Raw genomic sequence first — 27,484 nt, 5'->3', positions numbered from 1 at the left:
TCAAATCTGTGGGCCGTTGTTACTCTCATATGAGACTGCATTTACTTTCGTAAAAGTTCGGAATGAGTTTAGGCATTTGACGAAACAGGCCCCAGTTTCTTTTAATGTTGTCGTAATTGCTTTTCATTTTTTTATATAAAGATTTCACAAGCCGAAATTGTAATCACAACCCGATATTACCGTCCATAATAATTGCAAATAAAATAATCAAATTCCAACTAATGGGCGGTCACGTTAGATACCTTTTTCTTTTTTTTCCTACCAGACATTCAATCACTACAGAATGTACAAAAAGAGGGACGGAGCAAACACATCGATCAGCAGATAGATCATATGTATATATCAGGTGATACTCAGAGTCTGGTAGCTATAAAAGTATGCCCTGCTACTTAATAGGCTGGTTCAAAATTAATGCAAGAAACGGAAATTTTTAAAGGTTGCACTTATTTTGCCACAAAACAGTATAAGCAGACGATATTCAAGTAGAGATAATGTAAGGAATACATATTGTAAATAACTGCAATATGCGCAACGACAGACAAATTTACTTCGTTTTTTCCTTCAGGGTTTGCACACATATTCCGACTTCAGGTTAATGTGCTCAGTAAAGTGGGCAGCAGTACATGTCTGACAACGATGGGGCATGGTGTGAATTATGTCATCAGTCACATGCTGAGACAGTAACGCCGGTTCTCCCTGCAGAGCTGGTCGCAAGGCTTCGAGAACGCTTGGTGCAAGATGCAGGGTTGCAACTCGTCTCACTAGTGCATCCCAGACATGCTCTATAGAATTCAGATCGGAAGAACAAACAGGCGACGCAATCCGTGCTATACCTTCCGTCTTCAAGAAAACATCAACCACCTGTGCTCTATGAGTTAATGGATGAAGTCCTTTTAATTGTGCGGACGACCGTCCACGTCGTAAAAATAGCCAGCTACTAACTGCAAATTTTATGATTTTGCGCTAAAATCATGACTTCCTAATGCTTACCAGTTTTTTCCCGTGAAGTGCCGGATCAGTATGTACTCACATTCCTAATTAACGGAAGTAAATGTGAATGTGACAACGGCCCACAGATTTGACTCGGAGAGTATATCTTTTGGTAAAATTTGTTACTGGCAGTGAATTTAATATAGAATATCGATGTGAGTTATGTCTGTAATGATACAGTATTACTTGCCAACTCAACAATAGTATTTCTAACACAATGGAAACGCTACAGAATATCACGTATTTCCATTTAATGCCTAGAATTTTTAATTAATTGAAGTAATTCTTGCATTACATACACATTTATAAGCTGATAACAGCCTCCAAAGAACTTGACCCATTGGAACATAAATGGGTAGCCAAAACACTATGACCACTTCTGACCGTGACTTTGGATGCTACCTGGTGGCTTTGTGGGCACATGACGTGGTAACAAAACTGTGTAAGCAGAGTACACACGGACGTGGTCACCCTAGTGAAGATACCGGCTGGAAGTAGGGAAATCCACTGAGTTAATCAATTCTGAGAAAGGGCGAATCTTGCCCGCCCGGCTGGCCGTGCGGTCTAACGCACGGCTTTCCGGACGGGAAGGAGCGCTGGTCCCCGGCACTAATCCGCCAGGCGGATTTGTGTCGAGGTCCGGTGAGCCGGCCAGTCTGTGAATGGTTTTTAGGTGGTTTTCCATCTGCCACGGTGAATGCGGGCTGGTTCCCCTTATTCCGTCTCAGCTACACTATGTCGGCGATTGCTGCGCAAACAAGTTCTCCATGTACGCGTACACCACCATTACTCAACCACGCAAACATGGGGGTTACACTCGTCTAGTGTGAGACATTTGCTGGGGGGTCCACCGGGGGCCGAAACGCACAATAACCCTGGGTTCGGTGTGGGGCGGCGGAGGGCTGAAGTGGACTGCGGTAGTTGTCGTGGGGTTGTGCACCACTGCCGCTGCGGCGGGGACGGAGCCTCTCCGTCGTTTCTGGGTCCCCGGTTAACATAACATAAGGGCGAATCTTATTACGCAGAGCCTGTGAACGAGCATCACGAAAACGACGAAGCTGGTCGAATGTTCACCTGCTACTGTCGTGAGCGTCTACGGGAACTGGTAGATGGACAGTGAAACTACCACTGGGCGCTAAATGGTTGGACGTTCATGACTCTTCACAGAACGTACGGTTCGGAGGCTTGTCTGCCCTGGAATATGGGGTAGATGTCGATCTGTGACAGCTCCGCCGGGAAAGCACAATACTGGTGCACGCGCAAGTGCTTCAGAACACACTGTTCATTTGATAATGTTGAACATGGAGCTACGCAGCAGGCCAGCACTACGTATTCACATGTCGACCAAATAATGCCATCAGTTACAGCTGCAATCTTCACGTTACCAACGGGATTCGAGTACCGAACAATAGAAACACGCAGCTTGTCGGATGAATCACATTTTGGCTATGGTCTCGTCTCCACAACCGCCGTCGTCGACGTGAACGTTGACTCGATAGTGCAGTGTACCACGGACAAAGGCTGATAGTAGCAGTATAATGCTAAGGGAGACGTTCTCCTGCAGTTGCAAGGGACCTGTGCTAGCAATCGAAGACACGCTGACAGCTGCGAACCACCTACATCCCCTCATGCTTGATGTCTTGCCCGAAAGCGATGTAATCTTCCAGAAGTGTAACTGGCCAAGCCTCGGAGCCATAATCTTGCTACTGTTGTTACTGGGCATTACAGTGAACTCATAGTGATGCCTCGGCGACCAAATTCTACTGATAAAAATCCTATGGAACCCTCCTGGATCACTACTGGACGTCATCACCATGAATGCAATTAGGCGGCCTATTATTTACGTGAATCCCATGACATGTGCCACATAGCTGCGCAAATCTAGCAACGAACTGTCGGGTGCCTGGTACGCGGAATCACTGAGGTATTGCGTTCCAAAGACGGGCGAACAAGCTATTAATTCATTAGTCATAATGGTCACTGGTATACTTTTAACGTTAACCTGTAACAGAGCCACAAGATATGAGTATTTCCGCTAACTGGTTTCCAGCGCTCTCTGCTCAAGTTTTTCCGAAACGATTATGGCTGATACAATATAGTATCTGTGTAGGGGAACATGTCATATCATCAACACAGCTGAGAAGTATAAATGAGAGACATCATTGATAAGTTCAACAATGGTTCAAATGGCTCTGAACACTATGGGACTTAACTTCTGAGGTCATCAGTCCCCTAGAACGTAGAACTACTTAAACCTAACTAACCTAAGGACATCACACACATCCATACCCGAGGAAGGATTCGAACATGCGACCGTAGCGGTCGTGGGGTTCCAGACTGTAGCTCCTAGAACCGCTCTGTCACACCGGCGAGCCATTGGTAAGTATGGCAACGCACCAGCCTATATAGCACTAACAAACATTGCAACACATACCATACCATCCACAATTTATGTGTTTTCGTATAAATATAACGGATTCCTTTGATAGTTTATTGGAGTTTTTCGAAGAACACATTTAGGAAAGTGATGTAGATACTATGGCTGGGTGGTGAACCTTTATCACAGTTGGATAGTAAAGAAAGCAACCCGCGCCTGCTCATATGTTAATAACTCATAACACACTCCATGTATTTCTGCCAAAGCTCAGAATATATTCTAAAGATACGAAGTAGAAAAAAATGCTTGGAATGCTGATCAACCGCAGAAATCATACGGGCGTGCAATGGTACATGCCTTGGTTTCAGCATTTTAATCTAGTGGCCACGAGTCATATTACGACTACTCCCTTTGTTGAATTACAGATATCCTCTCTATTTCGTTTCCGCATTTTTCTAGACTTTCATATATTTCTTCGTTTTTTGTTTTTGCCATATTTTCCCTTATTGTCTACTATTCTCTGTATTTTTTTCTGTTTCTGCATATTTTTGCTTATTTAGCACTTCCGAAAAAAGATTTTCATGTTGTTGAATAAAATGTTGTTATGGCATTTTTAAGAACTAATCATGTGGTATTGTGGGGTGAGTCAATCGCAGAGTGTTTCAGAGCTTCTAGTATGAATGACGTACTCTGCCGCTGCCCTGATATTCAGGAAACAGAGTCCTAGTAAAACCATCAGCCATTACTCCACCCTGATGTATATTCGAGTGTTTGTAAACCACTTAATGGAGGGTCCAGCTTCGTCGTGCTACCTATAGATATTGCCGGTAAAAAGCGTGCATTAATTTCCAGGATAACGTCAGTTGGAATGAATTATGCTTTGCATTGTTACTTCAGGCTTCTGTTGATATTGTGCTGCAAACTGAGTGAATACCAAGACATATCATACCTATTACGTCTACTGAATGTTAAATTTGAAGAGCACCTTTCTACCTGTAAAATTGTAGGATCTTCGAAAATTTGAGATGCGGCATCTGGATTATTGAATTTTCTTTTAAAACCTGTATGTAGATTTTATCGAGCCAAATAAGAAGATGATGACTAGAAGCACACTGTGCAGAAGGAAGTAAACATAGAGTAATTGGAGCACTCTAGTTTTCAAAATTTTCTGGTCGGCGACAGAAATACGTACATTTTTTGCTACTCTTCAGCGGGCAGAATGGGTAAAAAACATGTCCATATCTCTTTCGCCCAGCTGAAAAAACAGACCAAGAAGGACTTTTTTCCATGCATTCACCAATTCGTTTACCAAGAGAGTTTGCTGAAAGGTGCCTGATTGATTTCTCAACCCAGTAATTGGTCGAAATATCTACCCAGATAGAAATTTCCACTATACGGATCTTCCTTCGTTGTCTTCGAGTGTTTTCTATCTCCAGTGGCGCGTTTTGGAAGTGACCCCAATGCCTCTTATTCTACCTTCACAGAACAACATGTACCGTGTATGGCAGCATATGAAGTTACATGCTCTTATGACTCTTACCTCAAAAAATTTGAATCAAATGTCAGGGTTAATTCTATAAGATGGCTGGTCTCTGAACTCAAAAATGTGTGACATATTGAGATTTATATGATGTAATTAGATACAATCAAAAAGCACTCGACAGGTCTGGATAGACTGCCGATAATGCTCATAAAATACCACCACCAAGCGTGTAGATCACTATTGACTTTTGTGCTGTGGTGGAAAATGTAAGCATACAGCATAGATGCCGGTACCACACAGAGATGGACAAAGGGTGTTATATTATGTGGACTCAAAGACCCTCACATTCAAATATAATGGTGGTGTTTGCTCTTGGGGGCTAGTGGAGCTCCTCATACTGTGTGCCAACTAGTCTTTCGATTGTGAAGGGACATGGAACATACTGGATGGCAGTTGAAGGCAGTGCTATCACATCTTGACAACATATGGTTCTAGTGTGAGGATGGGATCCGGCATTCAGTGTAGGGCAGTGCATTTATTTATTTGTAAACTTTGATTGTGGAAGTTGAATTTTTGGATGAACTGCACGTCATAGATGCGTATGAGTATGCATGAATAAGTATACACCAAATGCGTGTGCAAAATATGTATACTACGTGGGCATGTAAATATTGTATATATTGGTGTGTAAAGGCGATTTTCCTTTAGCAGCTGCTGCTAGTCCATGTTTTGCATATATTGTACATAAAAAAGTGATTAAAATATAAAATACTGTATATAGAATGATTAAACTAATCGGAAAGCTAATAAAATCGCTTGACCGCTACGGTCGCAGGTTCGAATCCTGCCTGGGGCCTGGATGTGTGTGCTGTCCTTAGGTTAGTTAGGTTTAAGTAGTTCTAAGCTCTATGGGACTGATGACCTCAGATGTTAAGTCCCATAGTGCTCAGAGCCATTTAATAGTTAAATGGGAATCATAATCTTTAAGGCAAGATTAAAAATTGCTTTTAATAAACAACAAAAATGTTGAGGAAATTCTACTGGAAAAGAAACTGTTATTAGTAAACCATATTTAAATTTGTTATATAAAATCGCCAAGGTAGCCAAGCGCGCTAATGCGCTTTTTCCTGGACTTGGGTAGGCACGTCGCCCTAGGATCGAATACGCCTAGTGAATTAATGACTAGGGCTGGTATGCCACCCAGCCTGGACGTGGCTTTTAGGCGGTTTTCCACATCCTGTTAGGTGAATACAGAGCTGATCCCCACGTTCCGCCTCAGTTACACGACTTGCAGACATTTGAAAAACGTTCCCACTATTCCATGGCTTACATTAGATGAAGACAGCTGGGGTACACTAATTCCATCCCAGGGGGTTCAGAGTGGCAGCAGGAAGGGCATCTGGCCACCATCTGCAACTAACACTGTCAAATCAACAGTAACAAGGCCGACCCCGCATTGAAGAGGGAATAAGGCATTAAGAAAATGATGATGAATGATCTTAATTTGTAATATTATCGATATTTTATCTTGACCATTTCACTACTGAACTATATGGATAATTTTTGTATTAATAGTGTGTTTACAACAAACAAGATCCAATACTTACGCTTCTCAGTACAATACTCACACCATCCAAGCAAATGTGCTATTTATAGTGGAGGACGTGGGGGAGAGAGCTCAACTATTAACCCATTGTGGAAGGAGGGTGATGAGTATGCCACTGTATTAATATTTTATCATAATCTGAGATAGGTAGTCGGTTTTCGCCAATTTTTAGACACATAATTGCCTGACAACCATGTGAAAAGTACTGGATTATGTTTTGTACCATGTACACGTTCCTCAGTTGCCTGGGTAGAATGGGGATGCCTATGGCTGACCTCGCACACTTGTTGGGGGAGTGTGGACAGTATAGTGCATGCACAGGAAGGGGAACGCTGTGGTTACCTTTAATATAAGCGTTCCAGTTGCCTCATGTGTACCTTATTCTGGATAATTCACCTGACATAACAGGTTGAGGTCTTATCGTACATTCACCACTTAACTATTACCTATCGATTTAAATATTACCTTATCAGTGACCCTTTCTTGTGTACTGTTCGCGTGTTTGGGTACCCATAAGCGACGCTGTGGTACTACTGACACACTATGATTGTTATGGCATTTGAAAAAAAATGCTGGCATTTGTCAAGACGTTACCAGTATAATTATTCTGGGATGCCTTCAGGGCGTCGAACTGATGTGAAAATAATGCCGATGAAAGGATTCTGAGCCGCGTGGAGTCGCCACGCGGTTTGCGTCGTTACGTCACGGAGTGCACGGCCTCTTCCGCCGAAGGTTCGAGTCCTCCCTCGCGCATGGGTGTGTGTGTTGTTCTTATCATAAGTTAGTTTGAGTAGTGTGTATGTCTATGGACCGATGATGTTAGCAGTTTGTTCCCTTAGGAATACACACAGATTTGAACATTTGAAGCGATTCTGAAGTTCGATGAACGATGTTGGTATTATATTATTTGTCTGAGCAAACTGCAAAGTGAAAGAGTAAGTTCAAATTTACGCGAGGAACTATACTGTTACGTCACTCACATACACTGATGGCCCTTAAGATTGAAGCTCCAAGAATGATAAAAGCAACTCATCACATACATCCATGCCCGAGGCAGGATTCGAACCTGCGACCGTAGCGGTCCCGCGGTTCCAGACTGTAGCACCTAGGACCGCTCGGTCACCCCGGTCGGCGCTGTTTAATGCTCTCTGTATCGAAGTTCGGTTAGGATGTGACAGGCAATATTTTCTTGCAAACAAAATGAAGTTACAATTAACTCGAATATAGTTCACAGCCACTGACCTAAACATAGTTATTAAGTAACGGATTGAGTCCATGTTAACAGCGAAGTGCAGAAGAGGTGATGGTTTTGTATACTCAGTGGTATCCCAAGCGTCCAAAACTGATACTTGACTTAGTATTAAGGTCGTATTTGCACATATTAATATCTTGTCTCACATAGTATGTTTTAAACCACAAATACCGAATTGCAGAATGGAATGATAAAAATAGAATTATATTGGAGTCAATTGGAAGTTTGCTACCTTTTAACGGCAAAATTGGTAGCTTATCTGCTGAGAGACTTTCCGTGTAAAATGGTAAAATATTTCTCTGTAGCTGAACACCTACTTTTTTGAGGGTTTTGAACATCGTACATCATTTCACATCGTCCAAAACTACTTCTAAATCTACGAATCAACTCGTACCGATTTTCAAAAGTATTGCATCCATTATCAACCGCAACGTCTGAACTACACTCTGTTGCTCCAACGTTTCCAAAAGACTGGCTGGTCATCACCTGACCCTGAGTTGTTTTCCAATCTTCAGTATACTTAGGCTTTGACCTACTTGGTTTCATGAACTATTGGGCTGATGGTGGATAATTCCGATACTTATCTGCCCCTCCTAGTAACTTAGTAGCATGTTTCATGGATGATCCACACGATAAATTGCAGCGATCTGGAAAGAGTCATTTAGTATCCACATCACAAATTATTTTGTAAATACGCCTACATGGTACAATTTACGAGTGATTTCTGCTTAAACATATGGATGTGACTTAGTCATTCTTAACTACCATCATTTACACTTTATTACATAGTACAATAAGAGAAATTCATTTCCAGAATGGAAGAATTTGTCATGGACAAACATTTTCACTTCCTTTTCAAAATATAATTTGCTATCTCTGAGACTTTTAATGTCACTAGATAATTGATAAAATATTTTAGTTGCTTCATGTAATGCACCCCTTCAGTGATAATCTCAATGTGGTGCAATGAATTTAATTTTTTTCTCGTATCATAATGATGTACATCATTGTACGTTTTGAAATGCAATGGTTCACATGCAACAAACTTCATGAGGGAATGAGTGTACTATGAAGGTGTAATCGGTTTGCCTAACTAGTTAAACAGACATGTTGAGGATGATCCTGGATGTGCACAACGTATTATCCTTCCAGTACGTTCTTGAGGAAAGGAGGCATCATTACATATGACATTATTCAACGAAAATATGAATAATACGTCAGTTATTGATTTCTCTCTCACGATGATTAGCAATGGTTCCTAGTGCAAAAGTGGCTGAAATAAGTTGTATAGGGAATTTCAAAAGTGGTTTTCCCAGTTTAAATTATCATCAATAAGGACTTCTAAGAATTTTCAAATGTTCACCTTATTAAGAAACGTGTAAATCTGTAGACGAAAGTTTGATGGGTACACTAACCGATAATCTCAGAAGTAGCTCGTAAAATTCCAACTGGCAATAATGAGAGCTGAGAAAATATAATGAGTTACCCAATGTACATTTATATCGTTAATAAGTGTTTTTTGAAATGTTTGAGTGGATTTTAGCCTCATATGGAGGTGAAACGTTGATGGTAAACTCTAGGGAGAAGAGAAGATTACACAGGGATTTGGAAGAACAGTGCTGCAGAAGTACATTCAAGAATATACGCTTATGTCCAAAAACTAATTAAGTGATGGCAAAAAGAGTTGGGCCTCAAAACCTTTATCCTAAAATGTGACGGGATAAATTTATAAGACGCATGACTCAATTTTCAAAGTGGTTATGTAAATAGTTTAAGGGGGAAGGGGGGGGCTGTAAGGACGCCATGGCTAGATTACGGTAAATACATTCAGTGACATGAGTTACCATAGTTCTCATGAAGATATTTGCTGGAAACCTTCACCTGCAGATCTGCTATAAACCAGTATCTAAAATGAAGGTTGCATGAACAAATGGTTTGAAAGATCAATTTAAAATTTTATATGTATCACATTGTTTTGTAATCGGCTAGATCTTACATGTGCTGTGTTAATCATCCTCATCCAACAACGCTTTGTCTTAGTCAAAGACATATAGTAATGTAACCCGGCTGAAAACTAAGAGCTTCATTATAGGAATTTTAAATATAAAAGAGTTATTTCACTTTTGAATCGTCTCTCGACTGAAGTTCATCCAAGCATTTCAACTTTCTTTGTTTGCTTATGTGTAAGCAAGATTAAAAAGGGAAATTAGTCATCCGCTTTCAGGTTACTAACAGATTTTGTTTAGTGGTTAATACAAAAGACTTATTTCAGTCCAACCATCATGACCTTAGCTTGCAACGGTGTCTGTGAATTTGTTAAAGAAAGACTTGGATGCTTCCTACTTCCGCTGAGCCAGTGAGGACTGTTTACTCCACTGCTAAGTGAGGTATTTCCTTCCTTCAGTCGACTGATGCGCTCGGCACTCTAACAGTCATAAAGCTGACGTTCGATGCTTGACTGGTTCGTTCTGCTTTTGCACCAAATAATTCTCAACATGCTTCGTGGGCGCTAGCTTGAATTTTTCTAAGAGTCAGGAAATGCACTGTGACATCGCGAACAAACGACTGTCATAGCAGCATAAGTAGTACACAGTTGAGGGTTCTCTGAAGTGAACATACTTTGGTAAATTTTAGTTTTGGAAAGTTATGTGACTCATGTAACAATATATGTGGAGAACAGTCATAGAATCTGTTTAAACAATAAAGAATTTTTACTCTATTCAGTGCTAAAATAATGTATCCGATCACTGCGGTATAGTTGAGAATCAGTAACTGACCATGCTAAATTTCTGTCAGTCATCCTGCTACGGAAAATAAAGAGGTATCCTCGTTTAGTAGTGTTATATGTATTCAGCATAAGGAAAGGGTAAATCATTAAAAATTTGTTCTTGGAAACTGATGTCAGTTCAGAATTTTAAAAATATTGACTGAAGAACTTCTAGTAAAATTCTTTATTCAGAGAAATAAAATTACTGACTATATACACATTATAAATTAGAAAACATTTACTTAAAATTGAGGAAAAATGAATTCTTTGTAATAGTATTCTCGCTCTCCGGGAAGAGCTTGTTGTACGGAACGGTGTCGAAGACGTACTGCGCCTGCTGCTTGTACACCTGCTCCATCCAGTCCTCCATGGGGCCCAGCATCTCGCGCTCCACGATGGGCGATGCCATCGCGTTGATCAGGGCGTTGCCTGCGGCCTCTGCAAGTGTGCGGATAGTCTGCGTTTAGTGCGCGGTATGAAAGCCGTCAGCACGTCACGTGTAGACGCCAGACACATTGAAATTTGGCATGTGTAAGGAGATCAGTTACCAGGATTACTTACAATTGCCGAGCTCCTAGTATTCTAAGGTGTTCACGGAAACAAAAGGAGGAAACAAAATATATAGAAGCAGATAAAAAATTCGAATAAATAGTTTGCTATGCCAAAGAACAGTTCACAGGAACAGGAGTTACAACTTGTTCGAATCACAAGATTTCTAGCTGATTTTATAATGGTGAAGTTGGATTCAGCCAAGTGTAAGACTAAAGACTTGTATCTCATTCCCAAGTAGATGTTATTTGCTGATATCACACTGCAAGGCATCTCATCTGGAAAGAACTTTCATACTGTAAACTTGTATGGCTAATGAGATGTGTGTGTAAAGTAGGCGATAATATCGTCACAAGTAAACACTGATGTGAATTTCTGCCTTAAAAACTGAAACAAGTGTCATAATGAAGGAGAAAGCACGATAATGTGAGTATTACTGTAGTTTAAGGTAGTCATCGCGCTTGTTACGTGGAGTATAGGGTTGTCACAAACGTTTGAGGTTTAATAAAAAATACTATGCCTCCAGAGTTGACCAGAGACGATTGAAGCGTCTTATATACGTTGATATGTAAGCAGCATGTTGGCGATATATTAATTGGGTTTTGTGAAACACCATTTTAAGTGTGTGTGTGTGTGACATACCAAGAGGAGGGAAGCCTCCGAACAGGCCAGTGAGCTTATAGGAAGTCTTCCCGTAGGTGTACTTCGTCTTGGCGGAGTCCAGTTGCAGATAAGTCTCGCCGTTGCGTCGAGTGACAGGGTGTCCCTTGTAAGTTACGTCTGCTGTAGAGTCGACTGAAAGGGAGAAGAAATAAATCATAAGAAAGAGTAATCACTTGTGAGCCAATTATTTACAATGAACTTACAGCTGCACTATGAGGCAATGTGACTTTATGTTGCAATTTTAATAAACTCCCTTTTATAACACAGAAAGATACGCTGCGCATTCAATTTTACTTTGAACTACTTGATTTTTGTTTTCATCTCCCTTTCCTTGCAAGCCTATAGCTTATTAGCACACGCATATAAAAACCAAACGACCACTTACTGTTAGGCACGAAATACTTACTCATTGTAAGTTTGAATCGGCCGTTGCCTCTCATAGGAATTCCTTTAATAACTTCTTCATCGAGAGTGTAGATGCCTTCCATCACCAAGGCACCAGGGGTGTGAGTAACAACATGAATGGTATGGTTCTCCACGTCCACTCTGGCAAAACAGGGATAAAGTTTTAAAAACGACAAACAGGAAAACTTATGGCGAGTGGTATATCAGATTTTAAAATAATAAACATCGATATTATTTCTTAATGTAACGTTGTCGGGACTCACTGCAAGTCGTCGAGGACGCTGCGTGCGTGACCAATCATGACGATGTCGTCCAGCTTGAAATTGAGCCTGAGGAGAGGCGTGTCGGCCTTCAGAATCAGGGGTGGGATCTGCGTCAGCGGGTCGATGGGTTTCGCCCCGATGCTGGGGAGACCTGTAGACGAGACTACGTATCAGAAGCTTTAAACGGATATTATGAATCGAGGCACCATTTGCTTCGAATCTCGCAAATCGTGATAAGTAATGCTGGTCACAAAGATGTGTAAAGCGAAACAGGAAGATAGTATTTATGCGATAGCTGTCTTTCATCTGCAATATACGTTGAGACACATATCTCCAAAGCAGAAATCACTAAGTGGCGTAAAATGGTACGGCTAGGTCACTAACCACAACTTTGGTATATTCCCACTAGCGGGTTTTTCAGGTGGCCTTTTGATCTAGGTGTGTTTGTAAGTCACTCATTTGTATTACCTAGTATTGTCAGAGATAATGAAAAAGAAGGGAAATTGATCAGGGAAAAGGCAAGCTTGAACAGGAAACAACTGCAAGTCTGAGAGTAGGACTGAGAAAATTTAAATTTGCTTCAGAGTGTGATATAAATCGAAATACACGTAATATGTGGTAAATCTTTTTTCATCAATTCAAATTCATAAATGAACCCTATCCCTTCATCCCTTAGAAATCTGGAGCGTGACTCCGTTTACAAGACTGTACTGACGCTGAGAAGTGCCTGGCGTTTAGCTGTACGGTGTGGTGTGGTCTTATGTTAGTACTTACCACCTGCCAAGAGGGAGAGCGCCGACTGCAGGGCGTTCCGGCGGCAGGTCACGACGTCAGGCTCGTTATCGGGACACGTCCTCACTCCCAGGCCACTGGGGGACGGGTCATCTGAGGGACAAACACCAGATCAAGGAATTACTTATCACAGAGTTTACCTTGGGCATTAGCGCACATTGTCTTTGTGGTGAAACCAGTATATATTGTTGAGAATGTGCGACGTTTCAGTAGGAGCACTGTCATCGTCTTCAGATAGGAGACGATGATTCGTCAACTACGATTAAACATTTGCAATCCGTAGTGACAGTACGACGAAGCTCACATGGTGTGCGATGGTGACATTTACCACGTCTGTTTGTTATTGTTTACATTTAACACCGACTTAGAAGGTAACACAAATTTAAATAAAGGAACTAGGATGCCTTAATAGCTCAATACTTGGCAGATTAATTTACGTACCAAGATGACGATCACACTATGGATGTTTATATTTAATCGGACACATAGTGAGCTCGCCTGAATATAGGTTGCATGCATCAACCCCTAACTTATTTTCATAGAAAATTTTCTGTGGAGTATATTTGTTAGAGGATATCCTGACTCTTCTTTCATCAATGAAACCACCAGAAAGAAAGGTCTTCATTTGTGGGAACACAGAGAAAAATTAAAATACCTTCTGATCAGTTAATGCCGACATCTCTATAGTGCAACATCAGGATTTTATTGAAAACGACAGCTTTTCAGTCACTTTCCTCTTCACTAGATATCCACGTGTATGAATGTTTTCGAAAGTGGATGAAGGTCTTAGGAGGTTATTTATTAATCTTTAGTATACTTCTATTGTTTTCTTCGTTCATAAATATATATTTAGTTTGGCACGTTATTTGTAAGAATAACTTGGTGAATAGGAATGGAACAAACTGGTTTTGCAACAAACACAGATTTGTAGCATTTACAGAGAAATAAATCGTCGAGGAAGATGTTGGATTTTAGCCCCCAGAGGCTAGACAGGCGTGAGCGCCGGCTTACCACCAATTCGTGCGTCGACTGCAGCGACGACGAGCAGGGCGAGAACGGCTGCGAGCTGCATGGTGGTGCTGCGCTGTGCTACGTGCTGCCGAGAGCTCGCCGTCCGGGGTTTATATACGGGTTCTGGTGCACTCCGCGATGAGGACGGTCCTTCATAGTGCCGACGCCGTCAGTGGTTGCGTAACCTGTTGCGCTATGTATAGTCGGTCGCAGGAAACAAACCAAGGATACCAAGGTACGAAGTCTACAAATGTCGCTCACTTTCGAGGAACTCGTAGATGTCCAGCGTAATTTAGTGTAATTTTCCTACTAACGAAACTGCATTTCACTGACGACATTTGAATCTAGAATTTCGAGGATAAGGGAAATGACATGGAAGGACTAGGCCACTTAAAGTAACATCATTCATTCCTCAACAACGACAACACTTATTTCTATACATTTTCCTTTGATAAACTGCCCAATTATAATAATTAAAACAGTTCTAGATAACTCTCATCAAACAAATTCAAGTGCAGGACATTAGGGGGACCTACACAGGATAAATATTAACAAAGATAGCATCGGAATTGCCCAAAAGTTAACACAAAATGTTTACAGTACAACTTAGAACAAAGATGCCATATGTATTAAACATTACACAGAAAATTTCCTTTGCGAAGCCAGTTAATCAAAAGCATCTTGGCTGACACTGCAGGTCAGTTAATGTAAGACACTCAGCTTCAGCACAGACATCAAGGACGTGGGACTGCAAACAAACAGCAAGCCGCGCTAGGAAATGATCTAAAGCCGTGCACATGGTCGCAAGTAAACCAGGGCCACGCGGGAAAGAGCCGCTAACAGTGAACACTCTCCCAGCAACTTAGAAGGTGCTGTTAACAAACAAGAAAGATAATTGTATGACCGGATTAAACTAGAAGTAAAGCTACGGTTTAATCATGAGCACACTTACAGAGTGTATCAAATAAGTTGATACGCACTAGAAAATACGTTTTGCTAACAGAACAAGAGCAAGGAAAGTCTAATTTCTTCCAGGAAGAAATATAGTAAACAATTCGGTAAGGTCCTACAATTCACCGGAGTTTAGAACATGCTTAAAAGATCTGAATATTGGTAATATCTAAGGGATCTCCAGCTTCTAAAATACTTTGAAAACTGACATTAAAGCTTAGGACAAGCGGATTTTTTTGAATAAGAACTTCGCGACAAACACAATTTTAAGAACGTTATGTAAGACTTAGGCTCCTCAGATAGCTATGTGTGACAACTGGGAGCATTACAAGCATAACAACATTAACCGCGGCAAAGTTTTGGAGACAAAAGACTGGCCAGCAGATTAACGAATGGTACTTCAAAATCGCACGGAGGTGACACAGCGATATACTATCCTCAAAATCCCAGAGCCAAGTAACAAGGAGTGCATGTCGACTCAATGAAACACCAACACGAACATCTGTTGAAGCAGTTTGCGGTGCGGTATATCGGTACAAAGCGCTGAGCAACTACTTGCGCGCAACATAAGCGAACCATACCTTTACCTTCAGCCCAGAACTGGTGAAGAAGAGTGAACGAGGACCCGAAAAAGACGTCGTGCCGATCCACAGCCCGTGTGCGTCGCTCCAAGCACTGCTGCTGCCCCCCGGTCCACGCTGTGCGAAAACTCCCGTCAACTGCCGATGCAGCCCTCTATAGAGGGCTCTCTACCAGGATGCGACGTGCTTTTGAAGACTAGGCGAGGCAGCGATAACTGCACAATCCGAGCCCCCGGGTGAGAAGCCAGCTAAAAGTTATCGACAGTATAACAAGCCGCCACAGCTCAATAACGAACTAAATTTATTCCTTCTTGACAATCCTTGCCACAACACAGATTGATATTAGAAAAGGAAACATTTCATTGCGACTCGCAACAGCTGCAATTATGACCTGGTTGACAACATTCTGCACACAAAAAAAGAATGAAGATATTCCTAGCCGTATACTTTCGCTGTCTCTTCATGCACATCCTTAAATCAACTCATGAATTATGTCGTGTTTAGCCAAAATACACAGTGAATTGTTCGACTCTTGCAACTATAAAACTCAATTTCATGTGAGAGACACCACAGGTATATCACATTCAACACTATGAAAATCAAGATTCATTAAGCTACAGGGTATTTTATAAAATTATTAGAATTGACTGTAACGATCTGTACATTTAAAATGACAAATTATTGTTGAGTAAGACTGGGTTACATCACTTGAAAATTTATGGGAACCTTATTTTGTATGCAGATAATTTTTAATAGATTTTGTATGTAAACAAATAACTTGAAGAAATATCCTTCACCAGGGTTTTTTTCCATCACCGGTTAACACTTAGGTGTTGTTGTTGTTGTGGTCTTCAGTCCTGAGACTGGTTTGATGCAGCTCTCCATGCTACTCTATCCTGTGCAAGCTTTTTCATCTCCCAGTACCTACTGCAACCTACATCCTTCTGAATCTGCTTAGTGTATTCATCTCTTGGTCTCCCTCTACGATTTTTACCCTCCAAGCTGCCCTCCAATACTAAATTGGTGATCCCTTGATGCCTCAGAACATGTCCTACCAACCGATCCCTTCTTCTGGTCAAGTTGTGCCACAAACTTCTCTTCTCCCCAATCCTATTCAATACTTCCTCATTAGTTAAGTGATCTACCCATCTAATCTTCAGCATTCTTCTGTAGCACCACATTTCGAAAGCTTCTATTCTCATCTTGTCAAAACTATTTATTGTCCATATTTCACTTCCATACATGGCTACACTCCATACGAATACTTTCAGAAATGACTTCCTGACACATAAATCAATACTGGATGTTAACGAATTTCTCTTCTTCAGAAACGCTTTCCTTGCCATTGCCAGCCTACATATTATATCCTCTCCACTTCGACCATCATCAGTTATTTTGCTCCCCAAATAGCAAAACTCCTTTACTACTTTAAGTGCCTCATTTCCTAATCTAATGCCCTCAGCATTACCCGACTTAATTAGACTACATTCCATTATCTTTGTTTTGCTTTTGTTGATGTTCATCTTATTTCCTCCTTCCAAGACACTGTCCATTCCATTCAACTGTTCTTCCAAGTCCTTTGCTGTCTCTGACAGAATTACAATGTCATCGGCGAACCTCAAAGTTTTTATTTCTTCTCCACGAATTTTAATACCTACTCCGAATTTCTCTTTTGTTTCCTTTACTGCTTGCTCAATATACAGATTGAACAACATCGGGGAGAGGCTACAACCCTGTCTTACTCTCTTCCCAACCACTGCATCCCTTTCATGTCCCTCGACTCTTATAACTGCCATCTGGTTTCTGTACAAATTGTAAATAGCCTTTCGCTCCCTGTATTTTACCCCTGCCACCTTTAGAATTTGAAAGAGAGTATTCCAGTCAACATTGTCAAAAGCTTTCTCTAAGTCTACAAATGCTAGAAAAGTAGGTTTGTCTTTCCTTAATCTTTCTTCTAAGATAAGTCGTAAGGTCAGTATTGCCTTACGTGTTCCAGTGTTTCTACGGAATCCAGACTGATCTTCCCCGTGGTTGGCTTCTACTAGTTTTTCCATTCGTCTGTAAAGAATTCGTGTTAGTATTTTGCAGCTGTGACTTATTAAACTGATAGTTCGGTAATTTTCACATCTGTCAACACCTGTTTTCTTTGGGATTGGAATTATTATATTCTTTTTGAAGTCTAAGGGCATTTCGCCTGTTTCATACATCTTACACACCAGATGGTAGAGTTTTGTCAGGACTGGCTCTCCCAAGGCCGTCAGTAGTTCCAATGGAATGTTGTCTACTCCGGGGGCCTTGTTTCGACTCAGGTCTTTCAGTGCTCTGTTAAACTCTTCAGGCAGTATCATATCTCCCATTTCATCTTCATCTACATCCTCTTCCATTTCCATAATATTGTCTTCAAGTACATCGCCCTTGTATAGACCCTCTATATACTCCTTGCACCTTTCTGCTTTCCCTTCCTTGCTTAGAACTGGGATTCCATCTGAGCTCTTGATATTCATACAAGTCGTTCTCTTATCTCCAAAAGACTCTTTAATTTTCCTGTAGGCAGTATCTATCTTACCCCTAGTGAGATAGGCCTCTACATCCTTACATTTGTCCTCTAGCCATCCCTGCTGAGCCACTTTGCACTTCCTGTCGATATCATTTTTGAGACGTTTGTATTCCTTTTTGCCTGCTACATTTACTGCATTTTTATATTTTCTCCTTTCATCAATTAAATTCAATATTTCTTCTGTTACCCAAAGATTTCTACTAGCCCTCGTCTTTTTACCTACTTGATCCTCTGCTGCCTTCGCTACTTCATCCCTCAAAGCTACCCATTCTTCTTCTACTGTATTTCTTTCCCCCATTCCTGTCGATTGTTCCCTTATGCTCTCCCTGAAACTCTGTACAACCTCTGGTTCTTTCAGTTTATCCAGGTCCCATGTCCTTAAATTCCCACCTTTTTGCAGTTTCTTCAGATTTAATCTACAGGTCATAACCAATAGATTGCTGTCAGAGTCCACATCTGCCCCTGGAAATGTCTTACAATTTAAAACCTGGTTCCTAAATCTCTGTCTTACCATTATATAATCTATCTGATACCTTTTAGTATCTCCAGGGTTCTTCCATGTATACAACCTTCTTTCATGATTCTTAAACCAAGTGTTAGTTATGATTATGTTGTGCTCTGTGCAAAATTCTACCAGGCGGCTTCCTCTTTCATTTCTTAGCCCCAATCCATATTCACCTACTATGTTTCCTTCTCTCCCTTTTCCTACACTCGAATTCCAGCCACCCATGACTATTAAATTTTCGTCTCCCTTCACAATCTGAATAATTTCTTTTAATTCATCATACATTTCTTCAATTTCTTCGTCATCTGCAGAGCCAGTTGGCATATAAATTTGTACTACTGTAGTAGGTGTGGGCTTCGTATCTATCTTGGCCACAATAATGCGTTCACTGTGCTGTTTGTAGTAGCTCACCCGCATTCCTATTTTCCTATTCATTATTAAACCTACTCCTGCATTACCCCTATTTGATTTTGTGTTTATTACCCTGTAGTCACCTGACCAGAAGTCTTGTTCCTCCTGCCACCGAACTTCACTAATTCCCACTATATCTAACTTCAACCTATCCATTTCCCTTTTGGTTAGTGTTACATGGCCAGATCAGTCAATCATCCAGACTGTTGCCCCTGCTACTACCGAAAAGGCTGCTGCCCCTCTTCAGGAACCACATGTTTGTCTGGACTCTCAACAGATACCCCTCCGTTGTGGTTGCACCTACGGTACGGCTATCTGTATCGCTGAGGCACGCAAGCCTCCCCACCAACGACTAGGTCCATGGTTCATGGGGGGGAACACTTAGGTAAGACGACTAAATTTAGTTCTCATAGTATCGATCAGTTACTTAAAAAAATCCTTTAATGTGTTGTCCTCTGTTAAATTCAGAAAGAAACTGGATCGGGGTGGAGACAATATATGTTGAAAAGTAAGATGAGAAGTGCAATTTTGACTACTTCCTTGTGGAGATGGTTTTTTAGGGATTGAATGTTACGAATAGGTGACATTTCTGTGTCTACGGATGTCCCTAAAAGATCGTGTTGGCTTATAAACTTTAACTGCTAGTCTGAATAATTAGATGTTATGGATCGAGTTTTAGCAATGGCAACTGAGGTTTTCAGTTACAATGGAATTAAATAAACTTCCTAATCCCCCCCATGAACCATGGACCTTGCCGTTGATGGGAAGCTTGCGTGCCACAACGATACAGATAGCCGTACCGTAAGTACAACCACAACGGAGGGGTATCTTTTCAGAGGCCAGACAAACGTGTGGCTCCTGAAGAGGGGCAGCAGCCTTTCCAGTAGTAGCAGGGGCAACGGTCTGGATGATTGACTGACCTGGCCTTGTAACACTAACCAAAACGGCCTTGCTGTGCTTATACTGCGAACGGCAGAAAGCAAGGGGAAACTACAGCCGCAATTTTTCCCGAGGGCATGCAGCTTTGCTGTATGGTTAAATGATGATGGCGTCCTCTTGGGTAAAATATTCCGGAGGTAAAATAGTACCCCATTCGGATCTCCGGGAGGGGACTACTCAAGAGGACGTCGTTATCAGGGGAAAGAAAACTGGTGTTCTACGGATCGGAGCGTGGAATGTCAGATCCCTTAATCGGGCAAGTAGGTTAGAAAATTTAAAAAGGGCAACGGATAGGTTAAAGTTAGATATAGTGGGGATTAGTGAAGTTCGGTGCCAGGAGGAACAAGTCTTTTGGTCAGGTGAATACAGGGTTATAAATACAAAATCAAATAGGGGTAATGCAGGAGTAGGTTTAATAATGAATAAAAAAATAGTAGTGCGCGTAAGCTACCACAAACAGCATAGTCAACGCATTATTGTGGCCAAGACAGACACGAAGCCCACACCTACTACAGTAGTACAAGTTTATATGCCAACTAGCACTGCAGATGATGAAGAAAATGATGAAATGTATGATGAGATAAAAGAAATTATTCAGGTAGTGAAGGGAGTCGAAAATTTAATAGTGAAGGGTGACTGGAATTCGACAGTAGGAAATAGAAGAGATGGAAACGTAGTAGGTGAATATGGACTGGGGCTAAGAAATGCAAGAGGAAGCCACCTGGTAGAATTTTGCACAAAGCATAACTTAATCATAGCTAACACTTGGTTCAAGAATCATGAAAGAAGGTTGTATCCATGGAAGAACCCTGGAGATACTAGAAGGTTTCAGATAGATTATATAATGGTAAGACAGAGATTTAGGAACTAGATTTTAAACTGTAAGACATTTCCAGGGGCAGATGTGAACCCTGTCCACAATCTATAGGTTATGAACTGTGGATTAAAACTGAAGAAACTGCAAAAAGGTGGGAATGTAAGGAGATGGGACCTGGATAAACTGAAAGAACCAGAGTTTCAGGGAGAGCATTAGGGAACAATTGACAGGAATGGGGGATAGAAATACGGTAGAAGAAGATGGGCAGCTTTGAAGAAAGAATTGTGAAAGCAGAAGAGGATCAAGTAGGTAAAAAGACGAGGGCTAGTAGAAATCCTAGGGTAACAGGAGAGATACTGAATGAAATTGATGAAAGGAGAAAACACAAAATGCTGTAAGTGAAGCAGGCAAAAAGGAATACAAACGACTCAAAAATGAGATCGACAGGAAGTGCAAAATGGCTAAGCAAGGATGGCTAGAGGACAAATGTAAGGATGTAGAGGCTTATCTCACGAAGGGTATGATAGATACTGCGTACAGGAAAAATAAAGAGACCTTTCGAGAAAAGGGAACCACTTGCATGAATATCAAGAGCTGAGATGGAAACCCAGTTCTAAGCAAAGAAGGGAAAGCTGAAAGGTGGAAGGAGTATATAGAGGGATAAATTCCCTCGGATTTCAAGAAGAATATAATAATTCCAATCCCAAAGAAAGCAGGTGTTGACAGATGTGAAAATTACCGAACTATCAGTTTAATAAGTTACAGGTGCAAAATACTAACAAGAATTCTTTACAGACGAATGGAAAAACAGATAGACGCTGACCTCGGGGAAGATCAGTTTGGATTCCGTAGAAATGTTGGAAGACGTGAGGCAATACTGACCCTACGACTTATCTTAGCAAAAAGATTAAGGAAAGGCAAACCTACGTTTCTAGCATTTGTAGACTTAGAGAAAGCTTTTGACAGTGCTGACCGGAATACTCTTTCAAACTCTGAAGGTGGCAGTGGTCAAATACAGGGAGCGAAAGGCTAGTTACAATTTGTACAGAAACCAGATGGTAGTTATAAGAGTCGAGGGACATGAAAGGGAAGCAGTGGTTGGGAAGGGAGTAAGACAGGGTTGTAGCCTCTCCCCGATGTTATTCAATCCGTATATTGAGCAAGCAATAAAGGAAACAAAAGAGAAGTTCGGAGAAGGTATTAAAATCCATGGAGAAGAAGTAGAAACTTTGAGGTTCACCGCTGACATTGTAATTCTGTCAGAGACAGCAAAGGACTTGGAAGAGTCGTTGAATGGAATGGACAGTGCCCTGATAGGAGGATATAAGATGAACATCAACAAAAGCAAAACAAAGATAATGGAATGTAGTCTAATTAAGTCGGCTGATGCTGAGGGAATTAGATTAGGAAATGAGACACTTCAAGTAATAAAAGAGTTTTGCTATTTGGGGAGCTATATAACTGATGATGTTTGAAGTAGAGAGGATATAAACTGTAGACTGGCAACGGCAAGGAAAGCGTTTCTGAAGAAGAGAAGTCTGTTAACATCGAGTAGTGATTTACGTGTCAGGAAGTCGTTTCTGAAAGTATTTGTATGGAGTGTGGTCATGTATGGAAGTGAAACATGGACGATAAATAGTTTAGACAAGAAGAGCATTGAAGCTTTCGAAATGTGGTGTTACAGAATTCTTAAGGTTAGATGGGTAGATCACGTACTAATGAGGAGGTTATGAATAGAACTGGCGACAAGAGGAATTTGTGACACAACTTGACTAGAAGAAGGGATCGGTTGGTAGGACACGTTCTGAGGCAGCAAGGGATCATCAGTTTAGTATTGGAGGGAAGCGTGGAGGGTAAAAATCGGAGAGGAAGACCAAGAGATGAATACAATAAGCAGATTCAGAAGGATGTAGGTTGCAGTAGGTATTTGGAGACGAAGAAGCTTGCACAGGATAGAGTAGTATGCAGAGCTGCATCAAATCAGTCTCTGGACTGAAGACCACAACAACAACAATATACAATGTCCTGTCTCGGCTAATAAGTGTAGACTTTCACTCTTACTCACAGCAATCGGGCGTTTAGGTAACGCTCCTATCAATTACGAAAATTTATTTCATTTTGCTTATATTTCCCCTCTCCATCTTCTCCGCTACATATTCCTATCACTCACAGATAAAATTTTTCAAACGGTTCAAATGGCTCTGAGCGCTATGGGACTTAACATCTAAGGTCATCAGTCACCTAAAACTTAGAACTACATAAACCTAACTAAACTAAGGACATCTCACACATTCATGCTTGGGGTAGGATTCGAACCTGCGACCGTAGCAGTCACGCGGTTCCCTGGTTGAAGCGCCTAGAATCGCTCGGCCACCGCGGCTGGCCGAAAGTTTTTCATTATTAATTTTTAAGTGTGTTATATAAAATTTTTCTGGTATAATCCTCGTAAGTTTATTTACTGTTAAGATTATATATTTTATGTAGCGACAAATATTAGCTGTCAGTTTTCCTTCAACCTGTCTTATATCTTTTGCAAAGCTGTTCACCTTCATTGTCTCTTTCTTGACAACCGTGGTCAGCTATTGTTAGCAGATGATTTGTAAGGACGACAGTGGTTCACCAAATCAATTAAATCAGTAGAAGAACAGCAGTCTTACCCCGAAACAGCAACGGAAGGATTAATTATCATGGAATAGAGATGTTCATCACATAGTTTTGATTGTAACCTTTCTGCAGTTACATGACTATGCTAAACTGGGCTAGTGTTAATATTTGACAAGAATCTTTCAGTATTCTCGTTGAAAAATTAAATAGTGTTTACTATTATCTTCAAGATTATTATTTGAAGTTATAAGGCTAAAGAATTTGGTAAAAAAAGAAAAAAAGGAAAGATATGATCACTGGAGTGTAATTACTCACTCCCACTAATGTAACGCCCATACTTTTTACAAAATTAGATCTGCAAGCAGTATGATTTCTCTTTTCATATGTTTGTCCTCCACTTTTCCTGGATTTGGTGAAAACATGTTTTCTTCAGTATTTTAGTGGTCTTGATGATTTTAAGAATTTTCTTTCATCACAAATAACGCGCCCATTTTATACATTTATATATTTAAACACACGTTTCTAACTGAGCGATACTATCATCAAATGGCACCAGCTATTGAAATGAAATATCTGCACATAATTTCAGAGGATTTATGCCCAATATTTGAACTAATGCAATACTGAGTTACTTCATTCTGTCAAATTAATATACATATAATTTTATGAGGGCTAATTAGAAATCCCAGGTAAAACTACAGGACAGCATCCTTAATATTCTTGTCAGACTTCTTAACAGCGTCATACGGTAGCCATCGTCGAAAATTCTTCGATAAGACAAAATTATTTTTTGGATCTCAGCGAACAGTGACGGCTGGGCTATAACAATTGTGCAGTACTGGATGTCTCATAACTGCAGTGCCAACGAGAAAATCTGCAGTTGTCAACCCGTCTCTTTCAATTAAATATTGTCTTGCTTGGTTCAAAGTAAATTGCTTCAACGGAATGAAACTGTATGACTCGTCACTAACGCGCGAAGCCAGGCTGATAACATGGATTACACTACGATTTATATACTTGGCGAGAACATTTTACTTCAACTTATGAACTGAAGAAGGTACAAAAGTAAAGACAATCAAAAGAATTAGACGTGAAAATGTACCAAGCTACAGTTATTGAAACTCGTTCTGTCTCATACATAGATTAAGTCAAATGCCACCGTGGCCATTTGATTGCCTCAATTATTCTACACAACCAAGCTCGTGTTCCGTCCACAATAATCTCGTTGGGCGCTGGGACATTTCTGTCTGCAGCTTCGTAAGTTCTTTTGAGGGACTCTTACGTATGCAAGAATGACAGCAGTCGGTAGGAATACCACAGCATCGCAATGTACAGTTAACAAACATGTAATTAATGTGTAATTAATTGTGGAGTATATTGTGAAATTTACTAACGTAAGTAAGGTCAATCAGGGAGTGTAGGACAAACAGGTATCAGCATATCACTACAAAAGTCATAGGAGATGAAATTTGACTCCACAACCGAAATATACAGCACATCAATGATTTTCATTTCCCTGAGTAAACACATGTTTTGCACTGAGACACTGTATATGTTAGAATTAAGGAAATCAGAAACGAAAGTGGACAATGACTAGGTATTTCTTAACCTCTAGGCTATATAGCCCGACATGTAGGCATCGAGTAAATTATGAAGGTACTTTATGTTTCACGAACTGGTAGTTTGTTTCATGTTCCAGTGCTCATTTTGCACGGTAGGTCGTAAATACATGAAAATAGGCGTTTTATTTCACATCGCAGACTTATTTGTAATTATGGCTACAAACATGGTTTACTAACCCACCAACTTTTACACATTACAATAACAGAAATTCGTCTATGGAATGGAAGAGTTTCCAAGGAGAAACTTTTTCAGTTTGCTTCCAGATTTTACTTTCTTGTCTGCCGAAAATTTTATGTCACTGGGTAAGCGATCAAAATTTTTTGTTGCTGCAGTGTGCACCCATTTTTGAAGTAAAGGTAACCTTAAAGTGAAGTAATGAATGACATTTTTCTTATAGTATAACGATTATGCACATCATTGCTCGTTTTGAATTTCAATTGATTATGAACAATAAACTTTATGAAGAAACAAATATATTGTGATGCTCTAGACAGAATATCCAACTCCTTAAACAAATGTATACAAGATGATAGAGGTTGAGCACGAGGTATTATTCTTACATCAAGTTTTTAGCAACGAAAACTTTTTCTTAAAGATGAGTTATCCCTGACTTTCTTCCTTATGACATAGATGTCAACACCTTTTTTTAGAGGTTTTAATATACTATTAACGCTGTGAGATGCAGCTATAAGACTCTTGTCAGCATGTCCCCATATAGGGGCCCAATGATATGATGCAACAGGCGACTTGTACTTGCGTGTTGGCGTCCCCAGAAAACTGACAAAAGAGTGACTGAGTGATTCTATTTTGAGACCCGGGCGTGTGAAAGAAAAAGGCCAGTATCGTGGTTTGTACCATTTCTCATTGCCATCCCATACGGATATGCATAGGAAAATGTTAGTCGCATTTATAAGCAAGATCTAATGGCACAGTATGTCCTACTCACAGTACTCTACTTATCATTGGGTGGCTGCAGACAAACAGCTGTCTGGTACGAGTCCTGATGTAGGCTACGTTAGTTTTCGTCGAGTTTTGTGCTTTACTGTACAGTACTGTAAACCCTGGGTTGTATCGTAGTGTTTTACCTTCTATCCACACTCGGATTCACTTATGTATTTACTATTAGCGAACTGTTTGTAAGTACAAATAGTGTAGTACATTTACATTTTCTCTCCCGCACCATTTGTTAGCAATGGATGGTTACCACTCGAGAAGTGAAATAGAGGATATAACATTCTACTACGTTTTAGCAAATGTTCGTAGAATGCGAGGCTGTGCCCTCTCTTCTGAAAAATATCACAGATAATATGTAAACTGGTAAAATGTATAAGGCTGACAACTCTGAATAAATAGTTCATGTGAAAGGAAACACAGATTTTATAAATTAATTTCAAAATTCCATTAAATTTTGAATATATCAAACGTATTGAAACGGAACTGTTAGGGCAACTTTGAGAAATATTTCTCCGGTGGTCTTTGCACTTTGGTTCCTAGCAGACACGGCATTCGGAGGAAGTTTCCCCAGTCTTATTTTCGACTGCGAAAAACGCTTCGTCACTTCTTTTTTTTAAGATCGTTCCTGGCTGTGCTGCTGATCTTGGAATATCGCTCCCAAAAGTGTAAAAATCTGTTCCATGTTATGCGAAACTCCTTGGGTAAATTATTTCACCTGGGTCTAACTTTCATTTCTGCTTCGACCGCCATGAAAGCCAATGACTTGTGATAATTGCTACGGCTGCTTGTGCCATTCCCCTTATACAAGACATAAAAATTTATTCCTGGCGCATCTAAAAGCCCATACATTATCGCATTGGCCAGTGTCTGGTTCTTCGAGGCGTGGTCTTGTTGTGCCATAGTAAATACAACGACTTTCCTTTTGTTACCATTGTAGAAAATTACATTGATCGATGTCTGCCTCCGTTGCTTAGCGGTGGCGTTACCGCCAACCACGCAGGGGCCCGGGTTCGATTCCCGGCTGGGAACTGGGTGTTGTGTATCCCTCATTATCATTTTCATCATCATTGACTCGCAAGTCGCCGATGTGGCGTCATCTAAAACGGACTTGGAATACAGCTGCCGAACTCCCCCGATTGGGCCCTCCCGGCCAACAGTGCCATACGATCATTTCCATTTCCACATGTTCGATGTCTTCGCCTTCTCATTTAATTCATTGCTCTCTTGCATCGTTGACAGAAGAATAACATTATTTTTTCTTTGGATCGTATGTCGGCAACATTTTTTCTCTACTGTAAATGAAAGCAGATGAAGAAATTGGCTTATTCTTTGGTTGAAGCAGGGATACTGGGATTTCTGGTTTGTTATTGCGCAAAGTGTCAAC

At 40.6% G+C, this 27,484-nt stretch overlaps 1 protein-coding gene across 1 annotated transcript; it reads right to left on the bottom strand.

The window, feature by feature from the left end:
- Positions 1-10,644: 10,644 nt before the first annotated feature.
- On the bottom strand, positions 10,645-14,252 carry LOC124616085 (putative beta-carotene-binding protein). Its single transcript, XM_047144337.1, has 6 exons — positions 14,159-14,252; positions 13,130-13,240; positions 12,356-12,506; positions 12,094-12,233; positions 11,667-11,819; positions 10,645-10,913 (listed from the first exon to the last, which is right to left on the bottom strand). Exons 1-6 carry the CDS (start codon positions 14,217-14,219, stop codon positions 10,714-10,716), a joined length of 816 nt encoding a protein of 271 aa, XP_047000293.1. The 5' UTR covers positions 14,220-14,252; the 3' UTR covers positions 10,645-10,713.
- Between the last annotated feature and the right edge of the window lie 13,232 nt (positions 14,253-27,484).

Source organism: Schistocerca americana, chromosome 5, assembly GCF_021461395.2.
Source record: "Schistocerca americana isolate TAMUIC-IGC-003095 chromosome 5, iqSchAmer2.1, whole genome shotgun sequence".
In the NCBI taxonomy this organism is placed as follows: domain Eukaryota; kingdom Metazoa; phylum Arthropoda; class Insecta; order Orthoptera; family Acrididae; genus Schistocerca; species Schistocerca americana.
The sequence above is the reverse complement of the archived record's forward strand: the minus strand, read 5'-3'. Positions and strand labels throughout refer to the sequence as shown.

What these genes read in the sequence shown, in the direction of transcription:
- LOC124616085 (XM_047144337.1), bottom strand. Translation starts at nt 14,219, where the DNA reads ATGCAGCTCGCAGCCGTTCTCGCCCTGCTCGTCGTCGCTGCAGTCGAC. An exon ending in AGCGTCCTCGACGACTTGCA is followed by an intron (nt 12,234 to 12,355) that starts GTGAGTCCCGAC and finishes CTGTTTTGCCAG; the next exon opens with AGTGGACGTGGAGAACCATA. An exon ending in CGGAGGCTTCCCTCCTCTTG is followed by an intron (nt 10,914 to 11,666) that starts GTATGTCACACA and finishes GCACACTTGCAG; the next exon opens with AGGCCGCAGGCAACGCCCTG.